This window comes from Urocitellus parryii, chromosome 1 (assembly GCF_045843805.1).
Source record: "Urocitellus parryii isolate mUroPar1 chromosome 1, mUroPar1.hap1, whole genome shotgun sequence".
Taxonomy (NCBI): Eukaryota; Metazoa; Chordata; class Mammalia; order Rodentia; family Sciuridae; genus Urocitellus; species Urocitellus parryii.
Window position 1 is genome coordinate 121500703 of NC_135531.1, and position 17564 is coordinate 121518266.

A 17564-nucleotide genomic window follows, 5' to 3' on the forward strand; every position below is an offset into this window, starting at 1 on the left:
CCTTAGGTCATATTTTAAATTTTCTGTGTATTGAGAAGAAAAGTGTCAGTTTGTCATCTTTAGCTTATTGTACAAGTATGACCCACAGCATATTAAATAATATGATATTAGAATCTTAGAGGTATATGCGCCACAAACTTCATAACAAGTTCTCCATGTTTAGGGCACAAGGTAACTTAAGAATATTTTATCTGTAATCAAAATAAGACTGGATACTTACCGAAATCTGATTTCTTGAAGTCTTGACCTAAAAAGACTTTAGAAAGCCTGTGTCCTCTAATCAAATGAGAAAACTAAAAACTGTAGGATATGCCTCAGATTATAGAACATTAGTCAACCCATTTACTTATTTAGATTGTGTAACCCAAAGTAGGAAAGCATTAAGTATTGAAAGAGTGGTGAAAATGAAAATTGCCTTCCATGCAGCTTCTGCTTTATTTTCCTGGAATTATAACTGGTTGGGTAAGCTTTTAACACCACAGGGAAGCCAGCTATAGGTCACATAATGACAGGGAAGGTGTTTAGAAAACAGTTTAGTGGTTTAGTCCTACAAATATTATTTCCTTACAACAGTTTTCAGCCCAAACTGGATTGTTCACTGTTCCCTATGGTTTTGGTTTCCTACCTCTGCTTATGCAGTTCACATACATATTTACTCCTTCAATGGTTAACAATTCTTTTATGCCTAAATTCAAAGTTGAACTCTTACAGCCAGTCTGAATTAGAGAAGATACCCTCTTCAGAAAGACACCGCAAACTATAATAGCATATAACTACATGTGCCTATTACTCCTTCATGAATGTCGTTCTTAAAAATAGGATGTTTTGGGAATTTTTTTTTAATTTGGCATTTGGGCATATTGAGGGAATGAAATTGTGATAACAAGGTGATTTAGTGTAGGAAATCAGCAATGTGTAAAAAATAATTATATGGCAGAAGGTAACGGAAAATATTTACAATGTATAATAGCATTTTAATGCCTATGAACTTGTTTCATCTGATAAGGCCAACTAACTGGAAAATAAGCAAAAAAAAAAAAAAGGCAGGAGGTGGGGTTAGTTCAGTGGTAAGAGTCCTGGGTTCAATCTCTAGCACTTAAAAAACAAAAAAATCTAATGGGATTCACAAAGGAAGAACAAGTGGCCAATAAAGTATGAAAAACCTAACCCCTTTAGTTAGTACTTAAAACATAAAAAGATGCTGGTTATCACCCATCCTTAAATTAAAAACAAATCTTGATATTGGCAAAGTTGTGGGGAAATGAGTCCTGTCATTTTCTTGGTGAATGGAATGTGAATTTGCACTTTATTCTTAGGAGCCAGTTTGGCATTACCCAAAAATCTTGTAAGTATAAACATCTATTATTCATTAATGTTTTCAGTACTTGGTCTGTCCTCAACATTGGAATAAGACAATTTTATTCTAATGACAAGTTGGGGAGTAGACTTTCAGATTTGAATTTAAATTGAAGACTTTTTTTTTCCTTTTAGTACCCAGGATTGAATTCAGGGGCACTCCACCACTGAGCTACATCCCCAGCCCTATTCTTTGTATTTTATTAGAGATGGGGGTCTCACAGAGTTGCCTACTAGTGCCCTGCTTTTACCTAGGCTAGCTTTTAACTCTAGATCCTCCTGTCTCAGCCTCCTGAGCCACTGGGATTACAGGCATGTGATGTTTAGAAATAACGGAAAGTAAGATATTTGATAATAGGGGTTTTACATTATGTTGTATTAAGGATATTTTGTGTTGTAACAGATAATCATGATTCTTAGTATTGGTTACTTGCGATGGTGACGAGAAGCCTGTGACCATCTGTTTTGAAATGACGTTTATTTCTAGAATTGTGATCATCTGTTTTGAAATGGCTTTTATTTCTAGAATCGTCTTCCTTACAGTCTTCAGCCCTGTCTCTTCCAACTATCCGCTCCCACTTAAAGTATCTAGATCTCCAAAGCATATCTTTCTTCCTCTTCCAGTTTCATTTTCTCTAACCATTTCAGTAAAATCCATCCAGTTGCTTAGCTGTTTCTTGACTCCTCTTCCCACCCAGTTCCAATCTGCATCAAATCCAGACAGATTTACCTTGCAAACTTAGAATTCAGCTGTCCCTCAGCTCTTCTGTTATACTTGTGGACAAAAGCCACCATTAAATACACAAAATCTCCATTCTTAATTGTAATAGCTAATTCATTCCCCTGCATCTGTACTCATCTGACAAAAACTCTCCAAAGACATCCCATATAGGAGTAAAAGCTGAAGTCTGTGATGTGCAGTCCCTAGTACACATTTCTGCCACTCATCTGTGCTCTTATTCCAATACTTAAGGTTGCACCCATTCCAAGGCCTTTGCACTTATTTCCTCTATCTGGAAACTTCCATTTCCCTCATTCTCTGCTCAAACCTACTTTAAAGAAGTCTCTGAATTCCCTCTAAAATGTTTTTTTCCCCTGCTTTATTTTTCTCCATTATACATTGTGTACAGGTGTTTTGTATCCATATGGCATACAATATTTGTGTGTCCTTGCCTGCAGCCATTGAACTATAAACTCCCTAAGGGCAGAGATTTACTTTTGGAATAGTGCATAGCTCATAGTACTTTTTTTTTTCTTTTTTCTTTCTTTTTTTTTTTAATGTGCTAGATGAGCTGGGAGTTATGGTGCATACATGTAATCCCAGTGAATTTGGCTGAGGTAGGAGGCTCTCAAATTTGAGACCTGCCCAGAAAACTTAGCAAGACCCTGCCTATAAATAAAAAGTACTGAGGAGTGGCTCAGTGGCAGAGCCCCCTGGGTTCAATTCCCAGTACCACACACACACAAATCTTGGCTAGATGTTATTTCCAAACATCTAGTTTTAGTTGCCTTCTGGATCTTCTGGATATCTGCTCCCATGTCAGTGTCTTAAAATGTGCCCATCATTGTCTGGGCAATTCAGAGTACAGTAGAATTACTCTCTGGGTCTTGGTATTTTACTTTTATTAATAAAGCCTATAATGTTTATGGCTTTTAATGATGAATAGGTTACAATGTGAAGCTCTAGAGAAGAATTCTGAGGTTCTTTGCTGGATTTGAATTGAACTCCAGAATCTCCAAAGAAGTATCAATTGAATTACTCTAGCAAATTACCAACATATTTTCCCTAACTTCACCATTTATGCATGCACTCAAATATTTTGAGTGTATTACATAACAAAGTTGTGTGTGCTAGGAATGGATGTAGATATAAAATGCTGCTAGGCATGGTGATGCATGCCTATAGCCCCAGCTGCACAGAGGCTGAGGGTGGCTTGAGCCTAAGAGTGGAAGGCCAGCCTAGGAAACCATAGGGAGGCTTCATTTCAAAAATACAATGTAAGTGGAGCCTCTCTTAAAGGTTCTCATTATCAAGGTGATTCACATAAGTGACTGCAGTGCATGCTGAGAAATGCTAAATGCCATTAAAAAAAAAATGATTATAGCTCCAGTTGTTCCAGAGGAGGAAAGATGGCTCATTTGAAAGGAAAGCAAAGGGTGGATTAAGGTTTTTGGACATGCTGAAATGACCTAGAATCTATGTAGAAAGAAAAAATTAATCAAAAATAGATTTAGTGAGCACACAAAAAAGATAATGACTTATTCAATTTGGCTGGAGGATATATTTGTAAAGAATGAATGATAAAGGGTGAAAGACCCAAAAATGGTGGTTTAGAGCAAAACAGAGAGCTATTTAATGCCTATCTGACAAAACCTGTTGCATTGGAAAATCAGCATTACTGAAAGTTTGTGACCAGAAAACATCAGTTCTATGCTTTGGAGTAATTAATCTATAAGGCTATGCATTAAGGATTTGCATTAGAAAAGCTGGAACCATTAATCCAGTCTAGGAGGTTAGAGCAGTGACCCAGCCACATCAGAATAAGTGGAGTAACAGGATAGAAAGGAGGTAAAAACAAAAGATAAGGAGAAATAAAACTTGGTAGTTAGTTAAAAGGGAAAGAGTTGGCAGTGGTGGTTGAGGGCTCTGAGCCTTTGTACCTCAATGCAGAAACAACCTCTAAGAGTTAAAGAACATGCTTGAAAAAAGTTTCTAACATGCTACATTTGAGGTGCCAAAAGATGTTAGTGCACTAAGCATGTAAAACTAGAGATGTGCACAGGGGTGGTCAATGAAATCATGAAAGTAGGGAACAGAAGGTTTAGGGGATTAGACCCACGACTTCAGCCATACTAGGCAAGCACTCTGCTACTGAGCTACATTCCCATGTCTTTTTATTTTTATTTTTTTAGACAGGATCTAAGTTGCCCAGGCTAGCCTCAAACTTGTGATCTGTCTGCCTCAGCCTACTGAGTAAGGCTTGTGCTACTGTGCCTGCCAGACAGAGATTTAGAGAAAAGAACAACAATGGATAAAAATGTCTATAACTATATTAGTAAAGATCTTTGAGTTCTTTGAAGATAGAGTCAAGAAAATAGAAATTTAATTGGTAAATGTAAGATGTCAACCGTGAAATACAGAGAAATTAAGGTTGGCTTGTATCCGATTTTTGTTCATTCCAAATATTAATGGCTTAGAATAGCTGAAATGAAGTAATTAAGAGACTCAAAATATTGACAAGCTGAGCACAATGGTGCATGCTTGTGATTCCAGCTAGCAGGTCAGCTGAGGCAGGAGGATCACAAATTTGAGGCCAACCTGGGCAACTTAGTAAGACTCTTGTCTCAATTAAAAAAATAAAAATAAAAAAACACTGGGAATGTAACTCAGTGGAAAACACTTGCTTGCTAGCATGCTGGAGTCCCTGGGTTTGATTCCAAGCACTGCAAAAGGAAAAACACTGACAAAAATAAAAAGTAATTTTTGAGTAAATAATGAAAAGTGTACACATTATTTGATCTCCATATACTTAAATTACCTCCCAGTTAAACACCCTACAAATATTGGCTTCTGAAAAGCTTTCTACTTATAGCCCTTTTTGAACAATGGTGATGGAGTTATTGTTTTTCTTTCTTAACAACATTGTTAGAATATAGTGTAATAACATTAACTAGGAATGTTAAAATAAGACTGCCGGTGGCACAAGTTTCATTTTATGGGAGCACGTGCAAAGTCTAGATAAAGCCAGACAGTTCTTCCAGAATTCTATATATTTGATAACCTTGAATCCAGGTTATTCCCTGGATCCTATTTATACTAAGAAGGAACCTATTTTTGTATTTTATTAGTGATAGTGTCTCACTGAGTTGCTTAGGGTCTCACTAAATTGCTAAGGCTGGCTTTGAATTCGTGATCCTCCTGCCTCAGCCTACAGAGTCGCTAGGATTACAGTCCTGTTTTCTCATTTTCAGCCAAACTTGATTCATTTGCATGGTTTACCAAGGCATGTTAGTTGCTATGCACCAGGTAGAAATGGTTTTTATTTGTAAGTACCAGGAGGCTCTTCTCAGCACACGCCTAAACTTGAAGGATTCAAATAATCTAATTAAAATCTTTCAAATAACTGCATAATTACTTTATTTTTCGGGAGGGGGTGTCTTATTCTCACCATCAATTAAAACATTAAGTTCTTTGTACTGGATATACTATTTGAGGCACTGTCACACATGTCTAGAATGAGTGACCTATCAGTTCACTAATTATATTTACTAGAAACCAGAGTTCCCTTTGTTAAAATGTATTTAACAATACAAAATATTAAGGAAAAAAAAAAGGCAAAGTCACCTGGCCTGGGCATATTATCGATAGTTTCAACCTATAAAACAGTCCTTCCTGCCTGGGAAAAGAATCCATCTTCAATCTTTGCAGGGTCCTCACAATTTCTTAGCTGTATTTGGAAGCCCAGGTTCCTTTCCATCCCCCTCCTCAGCATAACCCCAGAGGTCTCCTTCTGACCCTTTCTGTCCACGACCCCGGGATGCGATCCACAGCGGAAGAAGTGGCGCGGGGAGAAAGGTTGGGATGTTCCCCCAAAACTACAATGTTAAGGTCCGGGAGAGATTGCGCAAAGCCCACGGCAAGCACTGGGGACACGGGAGAGAATGGGGCCCTCGTAGGTCAAACGGAGCCAAGGGAACGCGCAGGAACGCCTGTGTGTGTTGGCCTTTCCCTCAGGCTGTCCCCGCCTCGGCCACCTTCCTTGGGTGGCTCTCCGCTTCACCCCACCCCCTGAGGGCCATTGGTACATTCCCGGCCGACTCCAAGAGCTTAAAAAGGGCCCGGGAGGGTGATCTTTTGCAGATTTGGTCCAGTCTTGTTCGCGCAGCTTGTCTATAGCGACCCTCCTACCTTCCACGCTGCCTGCCGCGAGTCCTGAGAGCTTTAAAAAGGGTTTCTTTGCGTTTGGTGTTCGAGGGTCTGTGTGTGTGTGTGTGTGTGTGTGTGTGTGTGTGTGTGTGTGTGTGTGTGGTCTGCTGTGAAGGTCCTTCGCCCCCGCCGCCTCCACTCGCTCAGCGACTCTACTGCAGCCAGCTCGGAGCGGTATGGAACAGACTGAGGTGCTGAAGCCCCGGACCCTGAACGATCTGATCCGCATTCTGCACCAGCTCTTTGCAGGCGATGAGGTCAATGTAGAGGAGGTACAGGCCGTCTTGGAAGCCTACGAGAGCGACCCCGCCGAGTGGGCGATGTATGCCAAGTTCGACCAGTACAGGTGAGTGCGCCGTCTCCTTAAAGCCGAGCGACACTGACAGGAGTCTGTCTCGGTGAAGCCCAGGCCGCACCGCGCCCACCGCGCCCACCCTCTCGCCCCTGGATAGCGGGTGGCTGGGCTGGCGCTCTGCGTTTGGGGCTGTGCTGCAGCCATGCATGCAAAAGGTGGATCCTACTGTCGCCACAGCCGGGAGACAGACAGCAGGCAGCCAAGAGAGGGAGGCCACTTTTCAGCGGAGGTTTTCTTCTCCCCGACAAACCTCTCTGCTCCAACCCCAACTGCTCTGGTCCTCAGCCTCAGGAACAATGCCCTCCGCTAGGGAGCGATTGTCAATCCCGGACTCAGAGGCTCGGGGGCATCCCCACAGCCAGAGGAACTCAGGCTCTGGCTCGCTAGCAGCCTGGAGGAACTGACTGGCTGGACTAATAGAGGTGTCTGGAGTAGACAACTACATCTGCTATCGGGGGGGGGGGGGGGGGGGGGGAAGGGGTGATGGCAGGGAACACAATTCCCTGACATCAGTTTTCTATCACTATGCCTTCGGTTGCCCCAACCGGGCACCAGAGTCTTGAGTTTGTCAGTTGCTACTATTCAATTTCTGCTCTTCCCTCTTCCAAACCAATTTAACTTTTCCACTGTGGGTTTATTCAAATCCACTAACTGGCTTCGCAAACTAAAAATAGTGTCGCATTTTCTGCTCTTTGGCTCTTTCTTTATCCTAGGGGTAGAAAGTAAGTTGAAGACTCATACTTCAAGGAGGAGCTTGAGGGAGATGTCCTGGTAGGTTGAGAACTTTAAAGGCCCAGAATAGTTGTTAAGTAAAAATGATTAACTATACCCTAGGGGCAGAAATAAAATTTAATCACTCTCACTAAGGGTGAGAGGTTCAGCTTTTCAAAAGGGCAGCCAGGGCTTCAATCTTTAATGGTTGATTGGGTTGAGACTGGCAGAGGGGAGAAACCTGAAAGAAAGGAACAAGGAAAGAATGACATCTCTTTTCTCAGGTAGTAGTTTCTGTTAGTTGCTTCCCAGTAACAGGAAGGGTATTTGGTAGTTTTGTTATCAGGGACATTTCAACTATCCTAGGATTAAAGGTGAAGGCCACTTGGGCTTCCATTCTGTTTGCAAAGTGGCTTTAGGAATTTCCTTTGGTACCTTTCAACTCATTTGATAGTCAAGTCCTTCCATGGCTGTCAACAATCCTACCACATTTTTAAAATGTGCCTGCATTTGCTCTATACAATTGAGAACTTGTTATGGGCTAGATACTCTTCCAAAGAAGTATACAAAGTTACTACTTTACAAAGAATGAGACAGGCATCATTCTTATCCCGACTTTACAAGAAATGACTAGTAGGCTACAAAGAGACTGAACAACCTGAGGAGGACTTCTGTCAAGGTTCAAATAAGATTATTGTTCTAGAGCCTGCACTTTAAACCACTACTCAATTTCCATTGGACATATGACATTAATAGTTTTATTCCAGTAATATATCTGACTAGATATAGTATTGGCCAAGTGAAATTAATTAACCAGGGAGGGCTCTAATAGCTCCTCATCTTTAAACAAGAGCATTTCTAGGGACCTTGAATTAGTCTTGATTGAAAAACCTTTTGAAATACAATTGGTTGGGTTGCTTGAGTTAAGGCAAGGCTCTTTAAAATAATGGTGTAGTCCTGTTTGGGTAGTTGGGAGAACAGAGAAGAAGAAAAAAGGGAGAACAGAAATGAAGTACTTTGCTCATAGCCAAGGTTCCTAGCATTGAAGAATTCTGATGTATGACCTATGGGGGTTGGGTGGACCATGCATTACCAATGCAGAATATGTTCTGCAAAATATATTCTAGTGTGAGCCAGACAGTAAATTCTTTGGAATAAGGCCCAAAGAAACAAGAGATCACTGGTAGAGGGAAAAGTAGGATTCTGGTATAGAAACTCAGTTTACTGGAAATACTTTTACTCTACGTACCACCCCTTTCTAGGTCATAAAGAGCTACAAAGAAAGGGTGTCAGCTAAAATCCACTTACCAAGCAACTCTCTCAAGGATCATGCTGCAAAGCACCTGGCCCTGAGCTTCCAGGAGGGGAAGGACAGGACAGAAAGGGCATGCAGGATATGAGTGACTAAGGGAACAAACACTACCAAAAAAAAAAAAAAAAAAAAGTATAGATCTCTTTCTCTTAAAATAAATAAATAAATATCATAATTATCAAACTTGGCTAATTAGATGGGGGCAATAATATCCCTGGTACCCCCAACTTATTTGCAGAGAACTTTTCATCATGAGTGCTTCTGAATGTGGTTTGTGTTTGGGCTTTAGTAGTAAAATTAAAGAGAATTCTAGAATAGCTATTTAATGAAACCTTGTTTCTCAAGTCCTACATTAGCTACAGGGAAGAAAAATTGCTGAAAACAATAGCAACATTCTTCCCTGGAGCAATTTTCAAATACCTTCTATAAGAAACTTTTTATCAGTTTGAGATTGTATGATGGACCAACATGGAATCTGCTTCCCCCCCACCACCACCACTATAATCTTTCCATGCAATTAATTAAAACTGATTAGCTAACTCTGTAAATGTGGTGCTTCACAATATGATCTCATTCTTCATGGACCTGCAACAAACAATCTAAAACCACAAAATACAGAGGGGAAAAAAAACATTCAGAGTTGTTTTGAGGTAGAAGTAGTAACACAGGTACCCAGGACAATTAGTGTGGCCTAGTGGCCTAAGGCACTAGATCTAGGCTCCAGTCTCTCTGGAGACCTGGATTTGTAAATGCAATGGTACTTTGTAACACTTGTTTTTCCTGGTACTTGTTTCGGTGAATTCAAACGTCTGAATATGTTCTTCTTTTAGGTATACCCGAAATCTTGTGGATCAAGGAAATGGGAAATTCAATTTGATGATTTTATGTTGGGGTGAAGGACATGGCAGGTAATATAATAATTCCCTTTTGTATTTCTTAGAGTATCTGTCCAAGCATATGATAAGTACACAGACTAATCTCATATTTTAGAATTATTTGATCACATGGTCCCCAAATTCCAATAAAAATTTCCATGGAAATTAGTATAAGGAGTTAAGGCATACACTATATATTAAAACCAGTCCCCCAAATGAGGCAAATCAGGTAAGTATTTATCTAATTCAGCGTTTCTCCTGCCTTCTATGTAGTTAAAAAAAAATTTTTTTTTTTAATGGAGTTCTGTTTAAACTGACCTTTGTGGTGTTTGGGGTGTGTAAACATTTGTGGGACCAAAGACCAAATCTTCAAGATTTTGAGCTAGAAAAATATTTACAAATTCAGGAAATTTCTTTGTACTTCATGTTAATTGGTTAGTTTCTTTACCTGTACACAACTAAAACTAATGCTGGTTCTTTAAAAATTGTTTCTGGCTGGGTGTGGTGGCACATGCCTTTAATCCCAGCACCTCCAGAGGCTGAGACAGGAGGATTGTGAGTTTAAAGCCAGCCTCAGCAAAAGCAAGATGCTAAGCAACTCAGTGAGACCCTGTTTAATTAATTAAAATAAAAACTGATTCCTGTCTTTAGTTTGTACATGTGCCAGTCTTATTACCAACTGAATACTTTTTAAACAAGTCCTTCCTAGTATTTGAGAGTGCTAAAAAAATTATTAGAGAAAGGAAATATAAATTTACATGACTCTAGAAAGTTAGGTCCCTAGAGTTTATTTATTCATATAGAATGGAATTGTATTTATTCATCCAGCATTTTTTTAAAGTGTATTTATCAGGGATTATGACTAGACTGTGAATGTAGTTATAGAATTCAAAGTACAAAATATATACTAAAAACATATATAGGTATGTATATTTTAATCAATTCTGTAGTTAGTTCTACTTCAGATACCTAGATACCATTTAAGATTGCATGAATAAATCCATTCTTTCCTTAAATGTAAAGGAGAAAAGAGGAAAGGCCTAAATAAAATATTAAGTGATCTTTTCAGTGTGGTGTAATTATTATTGATGATTATCTTTATTCTTTTCAGAATTTCACTAATGTACTTTTTGTTGTTTCGTGGTGCTGGGAATTAAAACCAGGTCCTTGCATACTACTTTGCTATTTCTAATGTGCCATCATAATCAAATTCTAGCTCACTGTGAGTTATTTAGAGTTGTATTTGGGAAACATAAAAGATTTCTGGTTTTATGTTCTTGTTGTCAAATTAGTATTACAACAACGTTAAAAAAATTAACTGCTCTTTGGTAGAGGTATGTATCAAAACTGTGCCCCATAAATGCCTTGAGATGGATGATACATTATTTTATTACTTGGCCCTGAACAATGTTGCATTATAAATTGATGACATTTTGAAAATTTGGCAGAAATTGATTTGGGCCTGGGAGTTGTCCTCTGGACAGTGTGTACGTGTCAGCTCTGGGCAGACTGGGTACTTGACCAGCTACTGAGTTCAATTGTCCTTTTGTGTATATATAGCAGTATTCATGATCACACGGACTCCCACTGCTTTCTGAAGCTGTTGCAAGGAAATCTAAAGGAGACTTTATTTGCCTGGCCTGACAAAAAATCCAATGAGATGATTAAGAAGTCTGAAAGGACCTTGAGGGAAAACCAGTGTGCCTACATCAATGGTAACATCCTATCCTTTCCCTAAGGACAAGTGGGAAAAACTATGGTCTCTTATCTAAAATGCTGGTTACTTACATGCATCTTTTGAAATTTGTCAGAGTCATGATTTAAAATACTTGGGTAATGACCTAAACACAGTGTGTTTTATTTTTTAAACTTTGCTTTTGGGTTTGAATCGTTTATTAAAAATATGCAGACTACTTAAAGGAGTGGTAAAAGGTGATTTACCTGCCAAAACTTGGGAAGATTAGAACACACAAAACAGACCAAAAAAAAAAATTAGAAAAACACATTAAGTATAGTCTTTCAACAAAAGAGATCAAGTTGGAAATAGTAATCTTTGTGTTAGAAAATGTAAAGAAATGTTCTGGAAGTGATTAAGAACACCAGCTAGTCTCTGTTTTTCTAAAATGCAAACAGCATGTTTAAAAGACTCTCCTCAAGGAAAAGAATATATTTGGAGGCAGTGATTTATTATAGCTTATGTCTTACCAAGAATTCATTCTTTTCCTGGGTATGGTATAGGAAAGCCAAATACTTTTCAGAAGAGGTAGTGATTTAACTTCTATTTTCCCAAAAGGGATGGGAACTTTCCAAAAAGCTCATTAAAACATTCTTAACTCATCTTCTCAGATATTTGAGGGTTGCTATATACAAGGCATACCACATTTATAAGACAGTTTCTTAACTGTACCATACACAATAAAGCCAAAAGCCTTTCAGAACAATCACTTGCAGCAGGAGTGAGTCTTTGAGAAAATAGATTAGATCTTGAAAAATAGATAAGCCTTTTCAGGGGTCCTCCAATGTAAAAGGCTGTAGAAGCCAAGCATGTAGATAAGTGAGTACTGCAGCCTGGGCATAAGGCTGTGGTGAGGACCTGATAACTGAAGTGTGCAAGTCACACTAAGTGGATAGCAGTGATTGCCAGCTCCAATGATATCATCTGATTTCTTTTTCCATAGAAGTTGGAACTTCTGGTTTTTATGTGAATTTTTGTCAATCAATAAAATATTGGGTGGGATATACTAAATCTTTCTGTAGACTACCCCAAACACTTAAAAGCTGCAGATTTTCAACCTCTGATTTGTACAGATGCAAGATTGAGGATAGAGTACAAGAAAGAGGATGAGTGAAGGCAGTCCTTACAAAGACTGGAAACTTCAGGAATGGGGAAACAAAGAAGGAAGAATGGGCTTGGAAGGCGGTAGTAAGAGAATAGAGAGATACTGGGACCTGGACTTCCAAAAAACAGATGAAAGTATAAGCTTTCTTTAGTAAATAGAGTTGTAATTGGGAATATTTTGATCAATTTGGTAACACATGCTGAAAGAGAAGGGAGAACTGGGATAAAGAGACCAAGTCACCTATTGTAATGTGTGAAAAATCAATAGTGCATGGGTGAAACTAGCCTTCCTAAATATCACTAAGAAAGGCAAGGCACATCATGAACATAAAGGAAGAGAAGGCAAAAATCAAAATGCAGTAGTGACAGTGCTGGGATTATTAACAGTAGGGCTCACACATGATACTGAAACTAAGGGCTTCTCTAAAGGATGGTGACTTATTTTTTCAGGGTCTTTCTCTGCAGGATTTCCATAGTGGATTGGATGGTATATGTGCCTGCAACTGGAGAAACAAAATTATTTGTATCCAGGGCAGTTAATTCTTAGGAATGCTGAGCATTTATTCAGAATTGTGCTTAAAGCATTACAAAAGCAGTAAGCTATAGAGTCAAGGCACTTTTAGAAATAGGGAAACCCTTATTTCTAAAATAAGAAGATTCTCAAAATTGTGACTTGTTCAATGGTAGCCTAGCTTGTCACTCTAGCTAGAAGTAGAACCTAAGTTTTCTGCTTCTAGATATTATTCTTCATTGAGTCTTTTGGGGTTTTGTTTTTTAAAATCTGGTTGAAAGTATTTCTCCCAGGGCTTTTTGACTACTTCAATACAAATGGGATGATCTCTAAACCATGGCTAGGCTGTCAACTTGAGATTCCCCTTACAACATCCCAAGCATCCCTTTGCTCCTTTGTATTGGTTCTCTGTTTCCTGGTCTCCTGTTTCCTTTGTTCTTGCTTCACACCCTTATTTTAGTGAACATATCCTCCAGGAGTACTGTGAGAAAAGAATCATGGAACGTAAATTTTTGAGACCTCAAATATCTAAAAATCTGTGTCTGCAGTCCCTGCAACTCAATTGGTAATTAAGCTGGATATAGATGATGACTTATCTGGCAAACATCATCCCTCAGAACTATGAAGATCATCATTTTTGTCTTTTGGTTTACCAGTGTTCTTGTCAAAAGTCCAGTGCAATTTTGATTCTTAAATCTATGAAACCTAGACATTGTTTGCTTTCTAGAAATTTTTGGAATCTTTTCTTTCAGTGCCATCATTTTGTGTTGCAAAATGTCACACAGATGCATCTTGCTTGATGACTTCTTCATTGTGCAGGGTACTTAGTGGATTCTTTGAATCTGGACATTTGCATCCTTCAATTCTAGAAAATATCCTCAGGTTATTTTGTTTGTTTGTTATGTTTCTGAAACTCCTGTTGTTTAAATTTTAAATCTTCTCAACTGTTCATCTGATATTTTTCTTTTCTATTTTTTCTTTGTCGTTTTGTTCTTTGAGTCTCCCTCGGCTTTTTCTGTCCACTCTTCTATCCAGATTTTTATTTCTAAATCCCTTTTCATTTTCTGATCCCTTTTATTTTTTTTTCTTTTTTGATCCCTTTTATAAAATTTTATCTTACTGAGGATGTTAATGAGAGGCTTTCTAAAGTCTTTTCCTGAGTAAGCATTGTTTGAAGTTGCATTTTTCAGGTTGCTCTAGCCTATGTACTAGAGGCTAGCTCAAATATCCTGTGGCCTTGGCCATGTGCTAATGTGTAAAAACCAAGGGAGAAAAAAGTTAATAGATAGCTCTAAACTATCTAAACTACCAGGGCTTGTCAACTGGATTTCACTCTGTGGTAGTCTGACAGAGCCCTTTCCTTTAGAAACTAACAATGAAAATATACTTTAGGATATATATATATTTTTTTTTTTTTGAGCCAATAAAATTCCTTGAGAAGCAGCTTCCCATCTCCTACCTGGAGAGAAAAATTCTGTCCAGCAGCTAGGTAGTTATAAAAGCAGGGATCTTATCATTCAATATGTAAATTTTTGTTTAATTCACCTGGTTTTTTTGTTTTTGTTTTTGTTGTTGTTGTTGTTGTTTTACCTATGGTCCACCAGTCCCAAGTTCACCTATTATACTTTCTGGAGAATAGATCTGTCTTCTACTGGAAGGAAAGGGAGAGAGAATCGGTAAAAGATTTGAGACTCTGCTTCCTAAGTAGTCTTTCAACCATTGGTGTATTTTAGCCCCATATTCACCCTAATTTCCAGAAATAACTGGTGCTGCCAATTCCTAGTTATGTAAGAGCTTCAAGACATAAATCAGTTTATTCCTTGACTTTCCTCACAAGTGACTGAGGATTTAGCTGTCCTTTGCAAAGACATCCATCTTTCAAGCCTTCAAATATTTACTAACATTTTCTCTATTACATTTTTTTGTCTTTGTATGTTGATTTTTTTTAAAAATTTCTTTACTGCAATAGGAGGGGATTTTCAGGAAGGAATAGAAGCTAATGTGTCTGAGTAACCATTGTCACTAACCATCGGTCACTGTCTTTAAATAGTTTAATTCTAACTAATTTCTGTTAGTTCCATATGTATCAATATTGACTCAGAATCAGGTGATTAACAAAAGATTTTGCCTGTCATCTAAGCTCTTGTATTTCTTCTTTCCTCTTTGATATTACTCAGATTCCATTGGCTTACATCGAGTAGAGAATATCAGCCATACAGAACCTGCCGTGAGTTTGCACTTGTACAGTCCTCCTTTTGATACGTGCCACGCCTTTGATCAAAGAACAGGACATAAAAACAAAGTCACCATGACATTCCACAGCAAATTTGGAATCAGAACTCCATTTGTAAGTATAATTTCTGTTTTCTGGGTTTTTACTGCTTTGTGGGTTGGCAATATTACACTGTATGCATTGCTATTGTTATAAATATTATTTGAAGATCTTAAGTTTTAAGTATTCTCAAATTTAAAAAAAAATGAGATGAACCTGAGCTCAGGGGGAAGACCCAATATATCTTAATTATATCTTGAATTTTGGAGACTATATTCTCAATTTGTATTAAAAATTAGATGCAAAATATTATTTATTGAGAAACTTCAAAGTGTGAGGTCATTCCTAAAGAAAATGTTTTCTTGGGGCTGAGGCTAGGGCTCAGCCGTAACGCACTTGCCTGAGATGTGTGAGGCACTGGGTTCGATTCTCAGCACCACATATAAATAAATAAATAAAAGTAAAGGTCTATCAACAACCAAAAAAATATTTTTAAAAAAATTTTAAAAAGAAAATGTTTTCTCTTCATTTATTTGGGCAATTGAAATGATTTAACATAACTTTCATGACTTACTCTTCATAGATTTCATTTGTTGGAACAGCACAAATAAGTTGCATAGTTAAACTTTATAAAGTTGAGGTTCTATTCTGATGATATAACTAATGAAACTTGTCCATTTTGATTGCTAAATTTGCTTTTTCTTTGAGATGTGATGCTATTTAGATCACAGATAACAGAGTTTGGGTTTTGTGGGGTTTTTTTCTTTTTTACTGTGCTGGGAATTGAACCCAGGGCCTTGTGCATGCAAGGCAAGTGCTCTGCCACTTTCATTCTATTCCTTCTTGAGGAACAAACATTTCCACCTAAAAATAATAGGACAGCTGCCCAATTAAAAATAATACGGCATCTGTACAGCAAGCAGTCTTCTACACCTGGTGAAATAAATGGGCTGTTGAGTGAAATGGTCTCTAATGGTAATTGGAATATCCAGAAATAGCACCTGAAAATAATCCCCTTGAAGCTATCAAAAGCACAGCCTTTGAGAGAAGCAAGAGTGGAATTTTCTCAAGTTACTCCATGTTGTGTCTTTATCTCCCATATTCTGAACCAAGAGATAATCTTATCAGGAACAAAACAACAAGGCTCCACTGCCTTGACAAGTTCTCATCCCCTGCTGCAGAAGCAAGATGACTTTAAATCAGCTGAAATGTCTTGAGAAAAAAATCTTACCCAGCTTTCTTCTCTCCTTTCTTACAGCCAACTTCAGGTTCGCTGGAGAACAACTAAGAAGTACTGAACCCCACAAGGTTTTGCTTTAAGGTCCACGCAACTTTTGCCTTGGACAGGGAGGCTCTCACCAGTTGCTGTCCAGTAACATACTTAAATAAGCCAATATTTAGATCCACTGTAAGGCAGATGTTAATGATAAGGCATTAAACAAGCCATAGTGCCCTGTGCAACTGCAGAAGAAAAATCTCACTAAAGGAAAAAGTCTTGTGATTTTACAGGCCAAATCATGTGCTCTCCTGGTTCTATCCTCTAATTCCATTGAACCTGGCTAGGAGTTTGTTTCACTGAGGGTTTTTTAAATGACTTTCAGAAATACTTTGGTCTCTGAATTGTAATTAGCAATAAGTAAAAACAAGAACCCATAGACATCAAATGCCTGCTTTGCTATCTGGAGGACTAAACGTAGATGTCTTTAATATTCTTTGTATGTTCTTGATATTCAAAGAGAATTTTTTGGATCTGTGTGTTTTATTTTTTCAGCCTTAATTTACAAATTCCTTTTCTATGGATAATAGATAGAGAAACTTAAGGCAATTCTCCTTTAGTAATGAAATGAAGGGTAGAGGATTTAGAAATGTACATGTGCCCAAAACTACAACAAACCAAAACACAGACTCATATCAAATATGTTCCATGGTCATAGTTAAAAGAGTTTGTACTGCTATCAAAATTGCCAAATAATTTTAATAAAATTAGATGTGAATATAAGTTGAAGCTGTCTTTCTGAAAAAAAAATTCATATAAATTATAGCTTCTTAGATTTAGATAGCATGCCAAAAGCACTGTGAAAAATACTTTTTTGTTTTAAGAACATGTGCGTCAAAAAACTGCATTCGAAAGCCACTTACCTGGGGATTGTTAGAGTGCTTGCCTAGAATGCAGGAAACCCTGGGTTCCATCTCCAACATCGTACATGCATATATATATTTTGTAGAAAAAGGTGAAGATTTCTAGCTTCTTGAAATTTTTAAGTATCTGGCAACACTGGGCCTGCATTACATATTCATTACTATCAGTTAGCTAGGCTAGTGTCTGCCCCTTAAAGGACCACTCATCCCACCTGCTGCAGCCCTTAACTCACCTGCTCCTTGTTTGTGTTACATGCAAACCATACA

The 17564-nt window shown here is 38.1% G+C and overlaps 1 protein-coding gene across 1 annotated transcript; it reads left to right on the forward strand.

Moving 5' to 3' along the window:
• Positions 1 to 6228: 6228 nt before the first annotated feature.
• Positions 6229 to 17151, forward strand: Cdo1 (cysteine dioxygenase type 1). Its single transcript, XM_026415480.2, has 5 exons — positions 6229 to 6629; positions 9492 to 9569; positions 11097 to 11251; positions 15064 to 15233; positions 16417 to 17151. Exons 1-5 carry the CDS (start codon positions 6460 to 6462, stop codon positions 16444 to 16446), a joined length of 603 nt encoding a protein of 200 aa, XP_026271265.1. The 5' UTR covers positions 6229 to 6459; the 3' UTR covers positions 16447 to 17151.
• Positions 17152 to 17564: the final 413 nt, after the last annotated feature.